At 39.2% G+C, this 23324-nt stretch overlaps 1 protein-coding gene across 1 annotated transcript in view; it reads right to left on the reverse strand.

The window, feature by feature from the left end:
* Positions 1 to 7075: 7075 nt before the first annotated feature.
* Positions 7076 to 23324, reverse strand: part of MCM9 (minichromosome maintenance 9 homologous recombination repair factor) — a 49783-nt gene continuing 33534 nt past the window's right edge. Inside the window, exons 8-13 of the mRNA XM_049818020.1 lie at positions 21672 to 21846; positions 19051 to 19253; positions 17882 to 18085; positions 16309 to 16391; positions 11502 to 11647; positions 7076 to 9294 (exon numbers count right to left, since the gene is read on the reverse strand). Coding sequence (XP_049673977.1) covers positions 7734 to 9294; positions 11502 to 11647; positions 16309 to 16391; positions 17882 to 18085; positions 19051 to 19253; positions 21672 to 21846 — 2372 coding nt within the window. The 3' untranslated portion in view covers positions 7076 to 7733. The remainder of the gene's footprint in view (positions 9295 to 11501; positions 11648 to 16308; positions 16392 to 17881; positions 18086 to 19050; positions 19254 to 21671; positions 21847 to 23324) is intronic.

The following is a 23324-nucleotide window of genomic DNA, read 5'->3' on the forward strand; positions in this document are numbered from 1 at the left end:
AGCTGGGCTAGAAGCAGAACTGCAGGTGCAGCTGCTCAAATTGCTGACTAGTCTCTCCCACACTGAAGATAGAGGTGTTGCTTCTCTTCTGTGTGACATTTTGTTCTGAGAGATGAACAGTGGCTTGTGGCAAGTAGGTGCCTTGAATGGAGAAGGAAAATGCTTCAGGACAAAGGCAAGTAACAATTCTGGAAATATGTGGTGCACTCACCTAGTATTTGGCAGTGAAGATGAAAAAAATAAGGATGCCGCTGAACGTGGAAGGTGACCACATCTGGGAACTTGCAGCTGTTCTTCACCCCTGTTTTCCATTGCCAGGGAGTACAGAGTTATAATATTGTTGACAGTAGCAACAGGGTGATCTGGGACATGGTACCAGCTATTTAGAAGATGCTGAACACCTTGTGAGTGATCGCAGTGATGTAGGTATTGCCTGTATCAGCTTTTCTGTTGGGGACTGTGATGACACATACACTTCTTTCCTTGCCTTTTTACATAATCTTATTGTAACTGTCTCATGACTACTGAGTTCAAGTTAAGAAATGTCACTGATTGAAAAGTCATTACTCCAAAGGATATATCTTCCTAAGTTGCATTGCAATAATACATTTTATTTGTACAATAATATTTGCATTATTACACAATATGCATTTGATATGCATATTTTATTGCACATATGGTTATACAACTGCACATGTAATTATTATGTGTGCAATTGTAATTACACATATTTTTTCGGAATAACCAAACTTGATAAGAAACATATTTTCAGTCTTTTCTAAAATAGCTGTGCTCTTTACTCAGTAAAGGACAATGTTTTTCCTTGGAACTATTAACATTCTTCTAACAGGAAGGAAAGTATTGATAAGTGAAGGCATACCAGATACCTAAGGGAGATGACATAATTAGCATTCATTATTAATGAAGCTATTGCCTCATTCACATGAAATACAGAGCACTTAATACTCTGTTTACCTCATCTTCCCATCAATAAATACATTCCCTCTAGAATGCGATGTTACATGTCCTCACTTGGGAGATCTGTTCACATTGAATCCACTAATTAGAAGTTTCAGTTCCATTTATATTAACTTTACCTTGCCTTTGGCTTTAGTTCACTTGGTTTTGTAATCCTGGTGCACATTATGATATTTAACACATTAATCTATGTATCTGACAAGAATCATGACATTCAAACTACTGCCCTGAGAATAACATGAGCAACAAGCAAATTCAGCTATGTAGGGTTTTTTCCTGTTTACTAGTTATTTAGAATGAAAAGCGGTATATAAACTGGAGTAAGACTAGCTGGCAGCTGGCGCAAGAAATGTGTTAGCAGAGTAGCTCATACACATGACGCATACTGCCTTTTTCAGTTTGTCTTCTGCCACATTTTTTGTGTCATGTCTAAAATTTTCATAATGCCGGGAAGAACTGAAGGCTGGTTTTGTAAGATGTTTACATGGCAAGTGATTCTTATTACAGGTTGTTTTACAAGCCTCAGAACTCGGTATGTGGCCCAGAAGTGCCTTAAATAAGACGGGCAATACTTCCCAGGGGAGTTTTGAGGAGAGCTGCACTGACATTGCAGGACCAGGCAGTGATGACAGTCCTGAGTTGCAGAGAAAGAAGCAACAAGGGTCTGGGAGGAAGGGAAGGAGGTGAGGAGGCACCTCAAGGGGACGGTAAGGAACCAGTGGCAGCAGTCGCAGGCCACGTCTGATAAAGCATTGCCAATGGTCTCCATCAAGACTGGACTATAAGAAGGTCACGAACCACAGCTTTGTCCTCGTAAGCACTGTAAGATCCTGAAAGGTAACAAATACCCACATATCCTGCTGTCTCTAGGAAGAATTTCAGGTGATCCTGAAGGATTGGAACTGATTATTAAGTGTAACTGTTTAAGTTAGAGAGGTCAAAAACATTAGAAACAAATTGGATAGAAAAATGGCTCTTTTCTGCCTTACTGCCTTTTCATTTCAGGGAAGTTTCACCTAAAAGTCTACAGATTGCACTGTTTGTCTTAAATGTCACTTTTGCAGTGATGCCTACAGTGAACGGGTGACAAATACTACATTGCTGTATGTAGCATGCTGAGACTCATCTGCAAGTGAGTAGCACTCAGTAAATGAAGAGATGAATTAAAGTGAAATTAAAAAATCACTAAAAAGATGTAAAAAATTAAAGGAATTTTAAAAACCCAACAACAAATAAAGACCTTACTAGAGGTCTGGAAATAACCTGTGGCTGTATAACCAGGCACAGCTTTTTAGTTCGTCTTCACCTTATGAAGACTGCTTTCAATAGCATCTAACTCAGAAAATAAGCCCTGGGCATGTCCTGTTTCTGTAAATGGGAAGTAGAGAGGAAGCCTCCTTAGAAAGCCTCCTTCAGAAGGATTTTTCAGCTACGAAAGAAGTGAGGAGACAGGCCATCAGAGAGGTCTGTAAAACAACCAGTCATGTAATGTAATCACAGAGAACAATTACTCACAGCTCCCCCTTCCCAAGCACTGGCAAACGAGGAGCAATTCAGGCACTAAGCAGAGCTACCTCATGACAGTCTAGAATATCTTACCTGGGCTCCTAATTCGGAGAAGCATGGGTCTCACCTAAGTCTGGTCTTGTTTCAGCCAAGGCTGTGCCTTCCTCAGCAAAACTGCCATGCAGGAAGAATATAACAATTATGATGAAGCATTTTTTTACACAAAAATATAATTAAACAATATAAAAATATAATTACATTGTTGGGGTTTTTGCTTTCTCACTGAGTCATCAGCATGTCTGCATGGGCCATCCAGGAGAACACTACTGTGGGACAGCTGCCAGTAAAACCGTGATCTTGTCCCACACTGACATGATGCAATCTAGTTTCAACCAAGGCAATGGGGTCTGGGCACTGAATATCTAACAACAGCATTTCATTGCTGCTCACAAACAAGGACCTGATCAATGTGCTGCTAGAACCAATGACTTCTGAGGTTTGGTTCAATTGGGTTTTAAGACAGCAACGTATATCTTCACCTTTAATGAACCAGACTCATAAAGATAAAACACAGCTTAATAAAATACTACTGTATTCAACAGTCATAATTGTTTTCATATATATTTTCATATATTCAGTCACCCTGAGAAGACACATTGGACATGTTTTTATATCCTCAGATCTTATAGTCTTAGATAGATAAACCCAGAGAGGCAAGTGTTAAAACACGAAGGAGATACTGGCTCTGTGCCCGGCCAGGAAGGCAGGCTGGAAGGAAGTGACTCATCTGCCCATTGACTGCACAACGTACTCGGCAGAGGAAATTCATCTGTAGGTTAGCCCAGCAGACTGTCACTGCCATAATGGATTAAATCCTCCCATCATTGGGCTGTTTTAGCACTCAAAACCCGTGAAAACATATGAGTGTTTGTGGGGGAAGTTAGTTTAAAAAGGGAAAGAAGTTAGCCATGCTCCCTGCCAAGGCACTGATAAATGGGTTCTATAGCAATGGCAATGGTGAGGGAGAGAGTAAATCAACAGCAGGTATCATTTTCTTATTACTGTGTGCTTCTCATTTATCTTGAATGCTCTGAATTCATGCTATGAATCAGAAGCAATACCACAACAGTAGTATTTCAACTGGTCCGGTAAAGAAAGATCTCAGCAGTATCTGCTCTTCCAAATTTATTCTTTGGTTACTTACCCAACACACTTGGGGGACTAGGACCTCTTTGCAGTCAGTTTGAAAGGCCAACAGTGCTTTTCTTCTGCTAATATAGACAAGACGGGCTTTTCTGCAAGCTGAATAGAATGTCCCTGTGCCCCTTCTTTGCTTCCAACTGGGAAACAAAGCCACCCAAGTAGCCTTCCAGGCAGAGTGACTTCAGAGTGATTGGAGATTGCAGTATCCTTCCTTGATTCCTTTTGGCCTTCCTTCCATTTCTCACGTTATATGAAAGGGAGAAGGAGATCCTTCAGATCAAAAAAAGCTCTTCTCGATAAAGAAGCACAGTTCCATTTCATAAAGTAATACACTGACTACTTCTAATCTGGGGATTCTGAAGCGACAACTTTCTTTTTACTGATACATTATCATCTAATGTATTATCCCTCCAAAATTATTGACCGTTAAGACACTACAAAGAATGACAGAATACACTCTGCCTAAAATCTACAGTATGTGTTTGGATTTAGATACCTAAAACATATCTAAGTGGTAGATAGCAACCCAGCCATGCTCCTTCCAGGGCTGCACAGCTCTACAGACAGAATGTCTTCACTGATCTGGAACAGTCTCCTGGGCCTTACCAAATTGTCCTGATCTGCTCAAAGGTATTGTTTTGAGGGATGCAAGCTTGACTTGCAATCCAGTAAAAACAGGTGCTCAAATGTGGGAGGTCTTGGGTTCTCAGATGCCCTCAGCAAGAAGAGCAGCAAACCTCTATCACTTTGTTGTTTCCTCTACCTCCAGAACACAGGGTATCTTAAGTGAGACCACTCACTACCATTTCTTCTTGAAGGGGCCATTTCACAACCAAAAACATGACAGAGATGAAGACAGAAGAGCAAGATTATAATTACACTGCACCTTACACGTCTCATTGATTTAAGCTTCAGCTGTTAAGTACTCAGGACATCTGCAAATCAGGCCTTACAAATGCCACCCATTAAAGAATGAACATACGGAGTTCGCACTCACTAGTGAAAACCTTGGTTTAAGTGGGCCAATTTGTCCATGTTAAGCAGGAGCTCAGATGCCGTGGTATTTCTTTATCCTTCCTGGTTCTGTTCTCTGCTAAGCATTGGGGGCCCTTCCTAGGCATGCTCTAATGGAAGCTGCTGCAATTTTCCTCTTGCTGTCAGGGAATTTCAGCAAGCCTGTGGAAGAGCTCATAGATTTAGCCTCCTCCAAGTTCAGATACGTCAATAAACATACCTTGCTTGGTTGTACTGCTGTAAGGCAATGAAAGGATATATCCCAAAGGTCTGGCAGTGAGTCCACCAGGTGCTGGACACATCAGGAAGCCCATCCTAAGAGATCCAGTCTCCAGCAAGTTGCCAGCTTGCTCATGGCTCTGCTGACTGTGCTTTTAAATAACAGTTAAACTGTAGATTTCAATTCAAAACAGATTAATTAAAAAAAAAAAAAAAAAAAAAGGAATCTAGCAGTATTTTATCAGCCAAACTGCTGAACTGGACCACAAATGTGATTTGTACTGTATGACTGGAAAAGCTGTGGGACATCCAGTACCCCAGTATTCCAGGCTGAGTTTTACTGGATCAGATGAAACATTTTTCATCTATGAAAAAATAAACTTGGTTTAATTATCTTCCATGTACTCAGCTGCAATGATCTATGCACAGGTTTGAGGATACCACGGGAATGTGAGTGCCCAGTTCTCCCAGTTGTTGCTAACTGGGCATTCCCTTGCTTCATCAGACTTTGCATGTTTCATTAGTAAGGAAGATAACTGCATTACCTGGCATTTCAGCTTTCCTGAAACACGGCTGCTCTGCTTCACAGTGTAGTTTCCCTGGCCCTCAAAGCAGATCTTACAGTGCAACAACTTTTAAACAAGCAGAATATAAAAAACCAGAACCTTCTCAAACACAGCACAAGCATGGAGAATATGAAGGAAATTTTGAGCTTGACTTTCACCTCAATTTTGTGCCACTATGACTCTGCTGATTTCAAGAGTTCTAATTTCTACTAGGCAGAGGGAAGAAAGTCAACCAGCCTCCCACAAAAGAATATTTAGGAAAAGGTCCTGCAGTTCTTGGGAGCAGCTCCTCACATAACTTTACATAGCATACTACATTAGATGAGGCCTGAGCTACTGATTGATAGGGAAGTGATGAATAAAACATTACTTCCAGCATAGGTGGATGAAATTTCTCAACTAGTATTTCATCATTTTGCATGGTAAAAAAAGCTTGTGATGCTTGACTGTGGGGATCCCATAGCTATGTTCTGGCTTTGCACTAGCCAGCTAGTAACATCCATCAAACCAAACAGCTAGCAAGGAGGATTTTTGATTGCAAATGAGACCACCACCCAACGGGCTGATGCAGCTCCAGTGGTGATGAAAAACTATGCCTTTATCTGGCCTCTGACAATTCAAGTAGGAAGACCATCATAAATGTTAATAGCTCCAGGATTCTTGACTGTTCTCCAGTTTCAGTGTAGACAGCATCCTCTAGGAAATGTCTGATTTTCGTGGGCAGTAAGATCATGCATGCAGGTCATCCTTACCCTGGTGTAGGTCTTTGTGGACTCGAAGAGGTGGGTCTGTGCTCTGGGAAGGAGGTGGATAAACTCCACTTCTTTTGATTGATGTCATGTTTCCAGTGGAGGAACTACCACACAATCAGTCTGGACAGTAATGTTTCTGTCATTTTCCCAAACTCTTAACAGTAAGCCAACTACTACAGTTACTGTTCTCATTATTTCACCGTATCACACCGAAGTACTTGGGCCTCACACTCCCTCATTCTCCAAAATTTTGCAGTATTTTAACTCACCTGGTTTCAAGGGAGCTACTTCTAAATTTAAGCAAATCAAGAGAGAATCAGATCTTCTTTGTGCTAGCAAGCCTCTCAAAGGATTTACTGTGCTGTAAGCAACCACTCCATTCTCTGTTTACCTTGCAGGTAATAACAATATTCTGTGGAGAATTTAAATACAGAAGAAACATACCAGGCAAATGACTGAAAGAAATTGAAGGCTTACCTTTCTCTGTAAACATGTAATGCATTAGTAGATTAATTTTCCCATTAGACGAATGACATAGGATGCAGCATGCTACAGAAGATGAACTGCATATCAGATGCAGTAAAACTCTAATCACAATTAAAATAGTCAAGTAAACATTATCTGAGTCAGAATCAAGCTACAGTAGGGTAGCTCTTCACAATGCTGCTAGGTTTGAAGTGTAGCTTATATGTCAGGGCTTAATGCCTGCATTAAAGTTACCCTGGTTACTGAGGACTCCCATTCAATCACCCAAAATTTGTTCTCTCTGCGGTGGACAACTGTCTTGTTTATTACTGAGTTGGGTTTTGATAAAATGACCCAGAATACAGACACAGATACCTGAACCAGTGTATTTAAAATGGAAATTAAAAAAAGAGAAACAAAAAGCTCTCGATCCATGTCTTCAACATCAGCAGCGCGACAAGGAGCACAGTAACCAGAGATGCAGCAAAATTGCCATGATACTGATAATACAGAAATACTTACTATAGCATGATGATAAATCACAATATTGCTAACTACGCTGAGACAAACAGCATATAAGGATGAACAAAATATAATTAAATAGTTTTAGCATCATCATTTTTCTAAAGTGGCACAGTCATTTGGAAGGACAATCTGAATCACGTATAGTTCTAACTGTTACATGAAATAAAGGGTAACAGTCAATTAAATCTGCTCTTCTGCAAGATTCACTATACTCCAGATACATGAACATAACCATACAAGTCTTCAGGTTACATCAGGTCAATCAGAACAGTCAACTGATACAAGCAGTCTTGGGAAGAGTTTAGAAAACTAAACACCACATCAAGCCTGCAGTATATGCAGTCCTTAGCTTATGTAAAGTATACTGCCCTTAAAGAAAGTATGTTCATTGGTATCAACAGAGGTCCAGGATGATTGGTTTTAAATGCTTTGTAAACTACGGATACAGTTGACAGAAGGATGGAGATTCAGAACTGCATGTTAAGTAATTTGGAGGATATACATGTTATGTGCTTGGATTTTTCCTAACCTCTTCATCCCAATCAAAATCTAATGAAGCATCATCTAGCTCTGCTATCGAGAAGAGAGATTTCTGTGTGACAACACTGGCTTTACTAGCATTTCCCAATGCAAAACTCTTCCTTCTGCTAGGATTGCTCACATGCACCTTCAGCAATGGGCTATGGCTTTCCTTGTTAGTGTCATTCTTAATGGTTTCCAATTTTGACTGAGGACGTGATGCAAAGGAGAATGTCGACAGTTTGGCTAATGTGGTGGAGCGCACCCTCCCTGTGCTCGGGCCACCAAGCTTCTCCTCTCCCTCCCTTTTCTTTACAGTGGGTGGAGATGACACAGCATCAAAACTGACATCAGAGCGTATTGTTGCACTTCCTCTAATCTCTTTCCCTAAGGCCTGACTCTGTTGCTCTTCTCTCCCTTTATTATCAACTGATCGTTTTTCCAAACTGTTTTTTCCTAAGCGAGTCAATGTCATCTTGCATTTCTCAGGGGGGCAGCATTCTTCTGGCAGCTGCTCTCCCTGGAGCTGCTCTCCAGGCTTAAAAATAGTTTCATTCTGAAAAAGAGAACATTCTTCATTTTTCTTCTCTGAAGAATGATCAAGTTTTGTCCTTGGTCTGAAAGAAAATTTAGCTAGTTTAGCTGCTGGAGGACTTTCCCTGTCAAGGATTTCTGGCTCATGGGAACTTACTACCTTTGTTTCCTTCACGACTTGACCTTTACTTTGTTTTCTCATGGAAATTGTTGCAGCTTTTGCTGCTACAGATACGCTTTCCTTTTCCTCCCCTAGAACAGAATCTGCATCACTTGAAAGATCTGAAAGGCCAGATGCAGGCAATACTGAAGGAAGGGCCTTTGCCTCGGGGTCTTGTGTACTTGTAAAGAATCCACGTGATTTCTTTGTGTGCAGCCTCTGCCAGCTTTTAGACACCCGTTGCGTAATAACTGAATCCTGCACACTAGCACTTGGTGATGCTGGATCTTGAATATTTGCTTCTGAAGAAAAACAGTTGTCTTCTTCAGGCCTTTTCCTGCTTATCTTGGAAACTTTGTCCTGTTCCAAAGAAGCATGTAGATTCAAAGTTGTTAGTGACTCTCTCATTCCATTTCCCTTCCTTGGTATTGAAGCACTTCTTTCTTCAGAACAGGATGTTTTACACAGGGTTTTTGAAGCCAACTTATTTGGAGATATCTTGGGCACCGGAAACTTCTTCTGAAAAGTTTCTTCAGCATCAGTGTTGCTCTCTTCCAGGCTGTCAAACCATGCCAGGCTGCCATCATCACCTCTCTTACTATGTTTCATCAAGTGTTTTGTATTTTTGTTATTACCATGTGCTGGGTTGCACAAGGGTTCTAGATGCATATCCTCTTCACAGGCGCTTTCGGGCAAAGAAGGCTGTGGATTGGAGTTATCCTCTTGTTGATTTGAAGGTTCTGACTGAGACATTTGCTTTGACTGCCCAAATGCATCCTTGTTCAAGCATCTTGTAGTAGTACTGAAACTTGTCTCTTCAGGCTGCAGCTGGCATGAATTTTCCTTTTGTAATCTATGGAATGAAAAAAAAATAGGCAATAGTAATTTATTTTTCTTTTTTTTTTCTTTCTTTATTGCATTAGCAATGCTTAATATGTATGAATTGTGAAAAGCTACAAATAATGTAGGTCACAAAACTGCATTATTAAGTTTCACATATAGCTCTGAGAGCTGGTGGTGCAGTCTGTGATCTTTCAGCAGCTTCCACAGTAAGTGGAAGAATTTAGTGTCCCCAGTAGAAGATAGGCAGATGGACAGAGAAAGCAACCACGTAAATTTAATTTCCTTGGGAAACCAAACAGACATCCCCCCCCCCCCCCCCCCCAACAGCTTTGCAGTACTTACACCCATTGCTAGAGTCCCTTAGGCATATATATTCTGTAAGTATATCTTCTAGAAAAGGAACCTCATTAGATTTTATCCTGACCAAGGCAAAGCCTCAAACAAGTTATCAGAATGGAAAATCTAAGTATTACTTGGAATAGTGGTTGCTGGTGGTTTTCCCTCACAGTCACTATGGACTCAATATGTCAAAAACTTCACATGATAGAGTGAAAGTATCTCAGATCACTATAAAACTTAATTATCACTGTCTGTGGCTATTAATATCCTCAGGGCCCTCCAAAACAACAGAGGTGCTAGAATGAGGGTTCCCTTCAATCTCAGTACAGCTGATATTCTGTCTATTGTACCTAAACATATAATTTCCAAGGGAGACAGCATTCTACTTTTTGCTAAATAGTGATTCTAACCATGAACGAAGAGCGGCTACATTCCATCCCCAAAGTGACTGCATTAGTGTAAATGAAATGATTCCTATGCATTATAAAGAGTTCCTCTGCTATATGAGAGAGAAAACACTATATTGACACATATGTTTTAGAATCATCATTATCATTATTTACGAATATGCTTATTCTTAAAATTTTGATGGAAGGTAGCAGAAATTATCTGACTCATCAAGAAGGCCTGAAAGATACATGCTTGTTTTATTGAAACATAGTTTAGGAGAATGCATGGGACAAGTCTAATACAGAATAGGTTGTTTTAAAGAGGACATTCATTTAGTATTCTCTAAGCTGCTTAAGAGGGGGAAGAAGAAATCAGCTTAATTTGCAGCACAGGGGATTCAGTAGGATATTGGGAAAACCTTTATGAGCATTAGGATGGAGCAATAATGGAACAGACTACCCAATGGCAATGGAAAATCCTCTTCATTAGAAAGCCTTTATAGCAGATAACACGAGCCCCTGCCAGGAAGGTCAAACACAGACCTGATCCTGTCTTTGTATTTGATCTCCCATCCCATCCTACATTTCTATGATCCCTTATGAACATCTCTGTTTTAAAACTAGCTTTCGTCTGTCTGTTGGAGATATTCCACTTTCACCTGCTTTTATTGCCTCTGTAGTTATTTAAGATGTCCTTACTATGAGTTACAAAATAGGTCTGAAAAATATTTAAAGGAAAAAGTGTATCTTCCCAGCTGTTTCCACTAGTTTCGATAACATTAATCTTTTGTCTTCCTTTAACAATAAGAAAGTATGAGTTACTTTAGAGCCTAATCTCATTTCAGGAAACAAGTGTTATTTTTTTGTTATTTTATTTCCTTCCAATCCTAGTGTTTTCCTCTCAGCCTCAGTACGTTAAAAGTTTTCTATTAATAACAGCAAACAGACTTTCCAAAGATTATTGCAGTGAGCTGAAAACTAGAGAAAACACAGTGAAAATTCCAGTGTGTAAAAAAGAAAAATCACTCAAAAGAACAGAACTTTGATTCAGGCTTATATTCTCCATTAAGAGAAAGGGAAGGATCCTGACAGCCCAACACAAAATTAGGCTTAAAAAATACAAAGCAGATCTGCTGTATTTTACCAAGCAAGCAACAAAAGGTTATATAAAATTATTTGCTCATCTACAAAATCTGGTGTTTTGACCCTAAGAAGCTCCGCTGAAACTTATCTGAGCATAGAATTGAGATATGAGTTGGGAACTGATTAAAGTGTTCTTAAATTCTTTGTAAATTCCATGGCCCAGAGGGAGAAATGATCTTGTGATGATCTCAGAGTGCACTTTAAAACAATCTCCCTGCTTATCCATGTCCTCTAAAGACCAAGTCCCTTCCCAATGTCAGATGCTATTTTTAGACCCTCTCCAGATATTCTTGTCAAACAATTCTTTTTTGCTATTGAATTATTTTGTTACTTTGCATATTATAACCTGTCAAGTCTTTGTAGCTCTTTCTGTAGAAGATCTTGCAGCCCCAGTCGCTCCAATATGAGTTCACACTGTGTTCGGTACTGCGCCATTGGATTTTCTGGAAATGAGGTGTGTAAGGCATTGATACCTCCGAGAAGTGCACCCCCCTATGTCACCAAGGAGAGAGAGAAAAAAAGAGGAAGCCATCTTTATTATTCAGCACCAAATTTAAACAGCAGAGACCATTTTATACAAAATTCTCCCTTAGATATTTTAAAGCTTAAGGTAGCAAATATTTACTGAGTAATTGTATTCACAGAAATAATCTTATTAGGTCTGCTCACACAGGCAAAGCTGCTCATACACATAAAGCAATTATATGATCAACCCTGCAGTTTACTTGTACTGGTTTATTTTTATTTCTACAAAAAATGGAAAGTCCACCCAAGGCTTGAGAACTTCATAACTAAAAATGGAAATTAGCATTAAAGAAGTTTTCCAAATACCTTGTAAAAATTCTGCCCATGTGAGCACTTTTATAACTGAGGAAGTTCTGACCGCTAAAAGTTTTCATTAGCTTTGCCTAGTTATTTAAATGGAAAGACCTGGGTATTAAGGCTTGTCAACACAGGGTAAATTGACCAGCAAAAATATTTCTGAATAGCTCTTTAAGAGTAGTTACTATTTGGGAATAATTCCAGAGAGCAAGCGATTTTAATCTGGAACAATTTTGCTGTGTCTTGTGAAAATGAAGCAGTTTTTATTTGGAACAGAGCATCTGCACAGTGATTTGTTCCACAACAAATAATCTAGAATAGCTCTGTAGTTAATTGCTCTTTAGAAAAAAAACCCCACACCACAAACTCTCTGTTTTGCCACAGATTAGCTAGCATTTACCACTCCTGTCTAACCTATAAAGCTCAATACAACTAATGAACAAGATGCTTATCAAGTGCCATGAGAGCAACAGCAAAAGTCAGTGGAGTCTCTAGAACCAGAAATTGCTACATATGGCATCACATGGAGCACACATTTTTCATCTGTGGCAATTTCTGGTTCTTCCATTTTAAATTTTTGAAATTTTGTATTAAAAAAAAAAATTTACATTAAAAACCCATCATTCTGGTGGCTAATTAAAGCTCTCTAAAACTACACAGTGCTGAAACTAAGGCTGTCTATGCAACCATTAATGCATCCCACTGAAGTTATCACTTGTTGAGTTTTTTTGCGTATCACTTCAGGAACATGATAGATCTGTTCCACATAGAAGCATTAGTCTGTAGTAATGGAAAAGCTTGTTGCAGAACCTCTCTGCCATATTTGTTTCAAGGACTGGAAGGTTCATAGTTAATGAGGCAGGGACTGTAGAAAGGGAAGTCCAATTTCTTGGTCAGGACAGTTAAAACAGCCAAGGAGAACTGAATTCTATCTCTGATGCTAAGTTCCAGTTCTTGTCATTCAGAATGAGCCAGTTAAGCAAAGGTTTTGAAAGGCGATAAATCTGTAACTGGGATCCTGAAGTGGTGTGTGCACAGAAGGAAACTGCAGTCAACGGGGAATGTGCTTAAACGCTCAAAGTGCTACTACTCTGAAACTGGGCCCTAACCATCTCTCAAGGGGTATGCTCCAGTGGACAATTTCTTCTGGATCGTGCATAAGTCAGCTCCAGATCACAGAACAGGAGTAGCACCACCCCATCACTTCACAAGGACTACATGAAGATAAGTGAATTGGTATTTCTGAAATACTCAAATACACCGCAGATGAATTCCACAGAAAAAACACATGAAGAAATTAAGACTTCTACCTTTAGAACAGTAGGTAATAAACAAAACATTGAGCAAAACACCGACAAAGGATAGTTGCTTTTGCCTTGAGTACTGTCAACCTGTGACCTAAGGATCCGATGTTAAAAAAAGGAATACATGATTATGTATCTTAAGATATATACCCAAGAGGTACAATTATGTCTTGCCCTCATTGACTTTTCCGTGCTTTACTTGGCCATCACAACAAGCTTCTTTTAAATGTTATTTTGTGTGTGTGTGTGTGTGTGTGTGAGAAATTCTAAGTGAGATGAGACCGAATTTAAGATATGTGTGAAGTTTCATTCCTGTGCTGGTGCTTACGCCTCTGAGATACCTGCCCCTCTGAGACTCTTAAGATATCATTTTGAGTACAGGAAGGTAGACATATGACAAATCCATACGCTGTGAAAGTGAGGGATGAGGATCTAGAACAGAGAGAGAAAAAAGAAAGTATTACAGGGAAAGTTAGCAGAAAGGAAGGGTGTAAAAGTGCCTAAGGATGGGAAGACAAAATGTAAAAAGGGAGTAAAAGGAGAGGGATTGGAAAGTGAATAAAAGAAGGATGAAAACATGACCAAGAGAAGGGGGGAGACAATGTTAACAAAGAGGAAACAAGGCAAAGAAAAGATCAAGCCAGGGGGAGATTAGAATATGCTTACAAAGTAAGAAAGAGAAAAATAAGGGTGAATTAGAAGACAAAACAAACAAAAAACCCCAATGAACTAGGCTGGTGATGAAAATGTGATAATCCTCCTGCCCAAGAGGGATCACAAGAAATATCTGAACACTGACCTCAGAACTATGAACTTTGACTTTATACTGGCAAGACTACGAGCTTTTGTAGAAGTTGCAAAGACAGTGTTGAAGACAGTTTGCTGAGCTGAAAGGTGGCAGCCAGTCCTTCAAGAATGACACCGGTACCTCCCCATTTACTACCTCACTCTACAGACTGACAATTAATTAGGCAGGAAACACAGGATTTATCTACACATAAAGTTATTTTTTTTTCTAGAGAAGGAATCCATTTCTGAAAACAAACTTTTGCATGTTACTTCTATTTTTTTAATAAAACAAATAAATCACTTCCTTCAAAAAGAAACTGTTTCAGTGATTCATTTATACTTTCCCAGAGGAAAGTAAAATTTGGCCTTAAATAGCAGATCTCAAATTTGCAGATTCCTAGCAAAAAAGAAAACATTTGCCTACTTGCTTGTAAGAAGCGAAGAGTGGAGCAAGTATGATGAGCATACCAACTACTCCCAGGTAATCTTCTGCAGTCATAATTCAGGCAAATTTCTCACTGACTTATTAGATAGATCCTTGTTGTGCAAACTGCAGCCCTTGAGGGCAGGGCTGCATAAATATGAAAAAGTGACCCACAGTTAAAACAATTCTTTTATGTTTATTCATGCTGATGAGGTAGAGAGATACACAGATGACAATACACATTCATTATCATTATATACACAAACTCCACTTTTTGATCTGGTATGAAAAAAAATTGAGTATTTCAGATTTCCTACATCCAAAACCATATTGCTTTGAAACCACTGTCCCATCAAATTCCCATCTAGTTAATTACAGGTTTAATTACAGTTAATGAACACTTATGTGATATCTTCTGCTGTTTCAACTGGATATATTAGTACAGCTTCTTATTTTAACTTAGTGCTGTCATTGAAAAGCTGAGCTCTTCAAAACAGTGCAAGATGAATTGCAGCAGACAGCGAAATAATCTTTTGCTATTTAATAAGGTCAGGCCTTGTAGTATTTTGGAGACAAATTTCATTTGCAACACTGCAGTAGACTATCCGTGGCACAAACTGCAAGTAGCCTTTCAACTCTCATTGAAAGAACAAGGGAGATCACAAGTGCCTACCTGCTACATGTGACTTTGTGCATCTATCCTGAAGAGCTTTATCTCCGAAAAAGGAGCGTATCTACTCCTGCAAAGGTCTTTAAGGTCCATTGAGCTAATGAGTGCTATATAAAATTGTTTAAATTTGAATATGTTCATATCAACCTATACAGAAACACAGGAAATGCCATTTTGGATCAGACCAGTCATCTGTGCAGTGGAGTACACCATCTCTGACAGAGCCAAAACCAAGTATTTCAGATGTGCTAAAAACCCCCATGCATAAAACTTTGGATAATCTGCTTATGGTAATTTTTTTCTACTCCAAAGCATGAAGATTTATTTCCCTTTAAAAATATTCTATCATCTGAAGTAATAGTGTCTATATTATTTTCCACATTTCCATTTAAAAAAGTCTCTATCAGATTCACATTCCTTTTACTAATTCTAAATGCATTGCTCTTTCTTTACATCCAACATCCTAATTACATTACAGTAAACTAAAATCTAGCCTCCCACCTTTTTTCAATGCCTTTTTACATAGAAACATTACACAAATCCACGCAAGAATTGGAATACACAATTTTCAGTGCAACCAAAGTTTTGGACTTTTAAGGTTTCTCAGAGTATAATTAGTCTTCCAAAAGTCCTGAGTTTTAGTATCACCACCAATGTATTTTAGAATGATCTAACGGCAAAATAAAGTGTAGGTCTTGGCAACTGTTTGAAACTTGCTCCAAAAAAATAATTTGGTTCTTTCATACCTAGTTAATGAGTGAAAAGATAACACCATGGAAGAAAAAAACATCAGAGGCTATAAAACACAGCAATATAGACACAATTTCTGGCTCAAAAGCTCTTTAAAATGTAGATTACCAAAAGTCAATAGTACACCAAAACTTCACTTAGACTTCAAAGTCTGTAAAAAAAAGGTACCAGGCCTTTATCACCAATCCAGATTTTTCAGTATAATCTCAGTTTAAAGATTTTAATAATCAAGATGGGACTAAAAATGACTTGTCAAGGTCTCTGATGACCTACTTTCCCTGAGTCCCTGAAACCCTCTCCAAAGAAATGAAGGGAGCTGGCATATATCTACATGATAAACTGAATCCCTTCAATGTGGTACTGCAGCAATGGCAATGTCTGCAAGAAACCTTACCTGCATAGAAGATTCCATCACCGATACCACAGTTACAGCATCTTCCAAAGTCACAGTATCCCTAAACATCAACCGGGCATGAGCTATCAAAAATAAATGGGCATTGAAAGTAAGTGTTACCAAAGTGAAAAAGCAATTTTTTTTTACTAGAAGGGACAGGATATTTCTTCAAATTTCTTCAGTGCTTCAAACACTTGTGTACGGGCCTAATTTAAACATTAATATAATCCTTTTGATTTTAATGTCAATTTCAACAGGAATTGGAAGGCTTAGTTTTACTAGTAAAGAATGTAATGGGACTTCTGGATTACAGTTACAGTGACAGTGCGAATAAAGTTGCTCAAAATGCTAGAGTTAAAAAAATGTAAAGTCCTGGATACCACAGCAAAGAGTCTGATATGAAACATCCCTATCTATATAGGTACATATCATCACCATAAAGTAAAAAATTAAGTCTAATTTTCATCACAGGTCAGAAAAGATTTTATTTCCTCTAACTGGTCTGTGTCACAAATTTAGTATTATTCAAAATGCTTTTCTTGACAATACCTTTATTTTTTCTTCCTTCCCTTTCTTAAGTCAGCAAAACAAAACTGATTTTTTTAAGATGATATAATGCAAATAATTTACCATGTAAAGCTCTCTTCCTAATTGGCAGTGGAAACACACACAGTTATTATTCAGCGAGAAAGGCAGGTTAATTAATACCATCTATATAATACTTCAAAACAACAAAATGCTACTAAAAGCCCCAATCAGGTGAACGTGTAATAATGGAAGAAACACTGAATGTGAAAATAACATGTGAATCCCTAGAAGTCAGCGAAGTCTTTCACTTAAATAATTTTTCCCCTAAGATGGAGAACAAAATATAAACATCTGATGCAGGAAGCACTACATTGCTGACTGGCATATAACAGCATAAAGACCATTTATGATTGTTACACAAAAATACAGTACATTCTTTTAAGTTCATCCCCAAAATATTTGATATGCCGTTTTCTAAAACAAAATCATGTTAAGACAGAGACCTACTGCTTCCTTTGGTTTTGTTCTTATAAATGAAATATGATTTGAACTCAGAGTTGGAAATGTTGAAGTCATATTGCAAAATACAGACTTGATTATTGATACGTAAGGAAACAAAAATGTGGATTTTGATGTTATATTGATACTAGGATAGAAGCAAATACTTGACACCTTTCCACAGGCTGAGTAGGATGGCAACCCAGGACTCAAATGAAGTAAAGTAAATCCTGAGATTGCTTGTCATAAAGACGCATAACTTCTGAGATTTTTCTCTCAAATCTGATTTCTTCCAGTGGTTTTAGTTTTTATTATGGGTGTGAGAACGGCAAAATTAAAACTGGTAATCTAAATGTAACATCTTTTCCCACATTGAATATCTGCAACCCCAAGTCTCTTTAGATTAGAAAGAATACAATACAAGAATCACCTATTCCTACCCCTATGGAAAAGCTGCTACTCTGCTTACTGGCTATAATTATGCTCCTGATCTATTCATTTTAGAAGGTTAATTGTTAGCCTAAAAATAAAATTGTCATGACCTTACCTTCTGCAAGGCGTATCAAACTCTCTAATAAGCGAATGGTAGTTCGGGCAGCATTTCTGCAGTCACTCTGACGCTGCATTTGATAGTAGCGTACAAGGATCAGGTTGCTCTCATCAGACAATTTTGGCTGTATACTTTTTATAACGCAGAAGTACGTTTTCATCTTTTCCATGCTCCAGAGCTTTTCTGATTTGCTTGGGCAACCTGTGTTACAACTGCCGTGTCAGTAATTCTATAACAACAGACATCAAGCTTTTTCCTAAGAAGTCCTGTTAAATAGACCAGTGACTATAAAAGACTCATTACTCTGTTTTTGGGGCATACTGGGTTGTCTGTAGTCCTCAAGGACTTGGTCAAATTCCAGTATGGAATTTTACACACCATCCATTCCCTCCCCTATCAAAATCCACAGTGAAGCCTCCAGTAATTTCAACAGAACTGCTGTCAGACTCACTGCCCACCAGATGGTACAGTCAATACCAAGTGCTCTAGTGTTCCTTAAAATGTAAAATGCTACACGAATGTATGTACCTCCTCTGGCTGTTTTACCTACTTTGTAGGAGCCAAAAGCTACCTGTCATATTCTGCACAATTTTTGCAGGGCAACATTTTGAGAAGGGAAGGAAGCTAGCTCAAGAAGTTTCCTCTAACCACTTCTTCCCTAATGGGGATCCAAAGCCACGTTCCTGAAGTAGATGGAGAAGGGGCTGGTTAAAATCAAATTCTAGGGCACAGAGCTCCACCCAGGGAACACTGTTGTTCATTCTTTGAGCCCTGCAGCACATACAGCTCAGATTTGTCCCGTCTGAATTAAGTTTCCCATTAACAGCATGTACAATTGTGTGTAGGATCTGCATATCAAGCAATGTAAAGACACAAGATGGAAACTATCCACTTACTGAGCAGTCTGGGCTAAAATTTCTTGTAAACGTTAATATAGTAAAAGTATAGTGTTCTCAGCTCACCCCAGTTAATTAATTAGTGATCTCAATCTTACTCCTGCTTGAAAAACAACCATACTGCAGGAAACTACCATAGCAAAAATGTATACACTGATTAACATGAAAGACTCAAGAATAACAAACTAAACTGAAAGGTGGGGAAATTAAAAAAAACAAAACCAAACAAACAAAAAAACCCACCTGATAATTTAGAAAGACTACTCTTACCTTTATTTTGCAAGATGAAGGATGAAATGATGCGGTCCCATTCCTCATTCTTTGTATCTAACAGTACTAAGACCAGGTCAAATCTGCTCAACAGCGGACTGCCAAGGGCTATGTTGACAGAGACAGACTCATTAGGGTCATAATGGCCTTTTGGGTTCGTTGCTGCCAGGATAGTTGTCCTTGTATTAAGCTTGCACACCAAGCTAGAGAAAAGTATAGTGAACATCATGGTTGAATTAAATTGGGTAGAGGAAATTATTCCAAAGTGTTAAAAATTATCACATTTTTATGTTACAAAAAGCACATCTTACCTTGAAAGACCATAGGACTTATAAAATATACACAATTATTGTACTAATACATATTACATACACAGCATTTCTCAGTCAGAGAATAACAACTGGACAGAAAGACACTGATCAGGATACCAAAAAATTAAGCAATATTGCCATGAGTAATGGCAATAGCTATACACAGCTAGGTCCTTAAATGGTGAACAACAACACAACTTTTCAGAAATTAACATTACTTTGCTGATTTATACAGTATAGAAACACTTTTTTTATGACGGAAAGTAACATCTTAGCTTAATTCACATTTTAAGAAAGCAAAATAAAATGTAATATAAACACATGTTTTATACCTGTGTCCTGGTTTCAGCTGGTATAGAGTTAACTGTCTTCCTAGTAGCTGGTACAGTGCTATGTTTTGAGTTCAGTATGCGAAGAATGTTGATAACACTGATGTTTTCAGTTGTTGCTCAGTAGTGTTTAGACTATAGTCAAGGATTTTTCAACTTCTCGTGCCCAGCCAGTGAGAAAGCTGGAGGGGCACAAGAAGTTGGCACAGGACAGAGCCAGGGCACCTGACCCAAACTGGACAACAGGGTATTCCATACCATGGGACGTCCCACCTAGTATAGGAACTGGGAAGTGGGGGGGCAGGGAATTGCTGCTCCGGGACTGGCAGGGTGTTGGTCGGCGGGTGGTGAGCAATTGCCCTGCGCATCATTTGTACATTCCAATCCTTTTATTACTACTGTTGTCATTTTGTTAGTGTTACCATTATCATTATTAGTTTCTTCTTTTCTATTCTATTAAACCATTCTTATCTCAACCCAGGAGTTTTACTTCTTTTTCCCGATTTTCTCCCCCATCCCACTGGATGGGGGGGGAGTGAGTGAGCGGCTGCGTGGTGCTTAGTTGCTGGCTGGGGTTAAACCACGACAACCTGTGTGTAAACATGTTATGAATATGAATCCAACCAAACGATGGCAGACATATCAACTGTTTCTGCAGGGAATAGCCATTTTTCTCTCTTAACCATGCTATCCTGGCATGGGTTTTCAGATGTGGGGAGAGATTATTTTTATTCCAGCAGTCCAAATGTAATCTTTTCGGTTAAGGCAGCAGCAGAAGTATTCTAACTTTGGTTTGTCACTGAGCTATTTCTAGTCAGCTCCTGAGTAACTGCTGCCTCCCGTCCAAAATTCTGCTGTAACTGAGAGGAAGGACCACAGATCTTCTATCAGCTTATGCCCGATGGGAAAAAATCCTTATGTCCCATGCACCAAAATAAGGCCTTAAATTAGCAAAGCGCGTAACCTATCTGTGCCAAGTTACTACTCAAAAAATCCTCATTATATGTAGTCCTTAAAAGAGGGCAACTGAGGCTATATGTGCAAGTTAGTAAACTGTGCTTTGGGGTCTAAAATGCAACAAACTGCAACAAGGAACCCGGCTAAAATATGTCACTATCTTACTAAGTAGATAGGACCACATTGATTCCAAATAGTTGTCCCCAGCTGCATTACTGCCAGAGACTAGTAATCTCCCAGGTAAAAGCGACATTACTTTGTCCACTGTCTGCCCAAGAGGGTAAAGAGAGTTTCAGTCGAGATGCTCAGAGTAAAGAAAGGACATGATCAGTTAGAGAATCCAAGAAGATGTGATTGGAACAAGAGCTGTGTTGAAGGCAACAAGGAGGAATGTGGAAAGGCTGATGCCTTTCGAGCAGTAGAGATTTCAGCAATACCAGCCAGGAAATTATTTAGGCCTGGACAAGAGCTGCATATGACTGACAGAATGAGATATGAGCTCAAAGACCAAAGAGGCAAGGGGTGGGATAGGAAATAGCAGATTTGAACACACACTACTTTGAAAAAGAAAGCGAGGAGCTTAAAGTAAGCAGGAGTTTATATTTAAGCCACGCCCAACATATAAAATTCAGCAGCCTGGAAATCTCTTGGTCTTCTTTTGTTACTGTGCAGTATTACTGGATTTTGGAGAAATGAAGTCCCGCTTTCTGAGTTCCAATAAAAATTCACAAAGTTCCTCATTTCACATATGATTATTATGACCACTCACAGCAAAGGACAAGAAAAAGAATACCAAGCCTTCTTAGGAAAGTGCCCTGGCCTACATTGCTTGCAACCTCTGGTCCAGTGCACTGTCCTTTGAAAAGCTGACTCCTGTAGTTTAAGAGTACTGCTGAGAACAAAACTGTTAAGTACAGCAAAGAAAACAGACACATTTAATCATCATGACAAACCTCCCTCCAACTTGTACCTACAAGATTAACATCTTACATTGCTTTAACAGGTACATTAAAATGCCACTTACCCTGCCTTTGCAACACTGATAGTTTGTTGCTCCATTGCTTCGTGAATACTGGTTCTGTCATGTTCTTTAATACTATTGAACTCATCAATGCAACAAAGGCCTCCATCTGCAAGCACCAGTGCTCCAGCTTCCAAGTTCCACTCCCCAAAGTCCTTCACAGCAGTCACTGTCAAACCTGAAGAATCAATTACTTCAGTCTTTTTCTGAAAACACAGGAGTGCATGTGAGTGAAAAGAAGGGACCTGGTGCACTGGCTTGTGCCAAGGACAGAAGGCAAAACAGCAGGTTAGCTCCACCACATACTTCTGCCATGGGACTTGCTTTATACCTACTGGCAAGAAATCCCACTAGTGTTCGGCAGGTTAGCCTGGATCTGCTGAGCAGATTCTGTTAAGCTTCCCATGTTTGATAGTGACTTGGATTGGGACGTTTTATTAATTGAACAAAAGAGATTAGGGTAAGAAGACTAAATCTGCCATATTAAATTGAAAATTAGGGCAAATGCAAAGATTGCAAAATTATGGAATGGACCCATTCAGCTCCTCCTCCCCATCAACTACTAAAACAGACAAAAATTTTGGAGCTACAAAACAAAGTTTGGGGAAAAAAAAGTTATTATTTCAAGTGTCTTTTAATTCCTGGCACCAGGAAGTGGATACAAATTCTCACCTTAAACTAAGGCAATTAAATTTCTTTATGAGATTTTGAGTTCTTCTGAGCATTAAGCAAAAATGAAAATCCAAAGATGCCCAAAGATTAAATGGTGTGGGTGGGAGGTTCCCAGTAAATCTACACGATACAACACCAGGAGCATGGCAGGTCAGAAACTGTGCAACTGTGAAAACAGGCACTCATTATCAAGTACGTGCAGCTCCCTTCAAACCTTCTATTGCCTATTTCCCAAATTCTTCTTGGTCTTTAGCCCTCCTTTTTCTCTCCAGTGTTCAGCTCAAAATATCCTAGTAGACGACAAGCTGCTACCAGCCTAAAATCTCCTGGAATGCTATGGCAAAATGTGCCCAAGAATCCCCCCTCAACTTCCCTTGGTTAAGGTAGGAGAGGCTGCTGAGGCCTTCTTATCGCTGTCAGCCCACCACAGCAGCCATTTTTTCCCAAATGGCCAGCAAAAATTTATTGGAAATATACATTTCCTGTTAACATAACGTGTACTTTAGTTTGTTGTGAGGAATATCCTCCATTGTGTCCAATTTTTCCTGGTTTCCTGGACTCTGTACTGAACAACTCAGGCAGTCAATCATATGGCAGAATTATGAAAAAAGCAAAATAACCTCTAGCCTTGTGTCAGACATGTGGAAAATGCTATTAAAAAGTGGAGCGAGCAACACATCAGGCAAATATCAGACGACAACGTTGCTTTGAAAATACAAACCAAAAGTGCCACCTACTTTCCAAACCTTGCACGGGCTTGGAGATTTGCTGAAGGCCAAGGGCCTCCGTGCCTCGGTGCTGTGCTCTCGCCCGCTGCAGATCTGGCAGCACTCTGCTCCTTCCAGCAGGGCTTGGCCTTTCCACGCAGGTGGGAAGATGGCTCCTACATGCCTTCCCGTTGTGCATAACTTCCCTGCGTTCCAGGGCCAACCTGCAGACATTGCTAGAGCCTGGCTGTGTATTTATTTCCACAGAGAATCTCCT

This window comes from Accipiter gentilis, chromosome 15 (genome assembly GCF_929443795.1).
Source record: "Accipiter gentilis chromosome 15, bAccGen1.1, whole genome shotgun sequence".
Lineage (NCBI taxonomy): Eukaryota > Metazoa > Chordata > Aves > Accipitriformes > Accipitridae > Astur > Astur gentilis.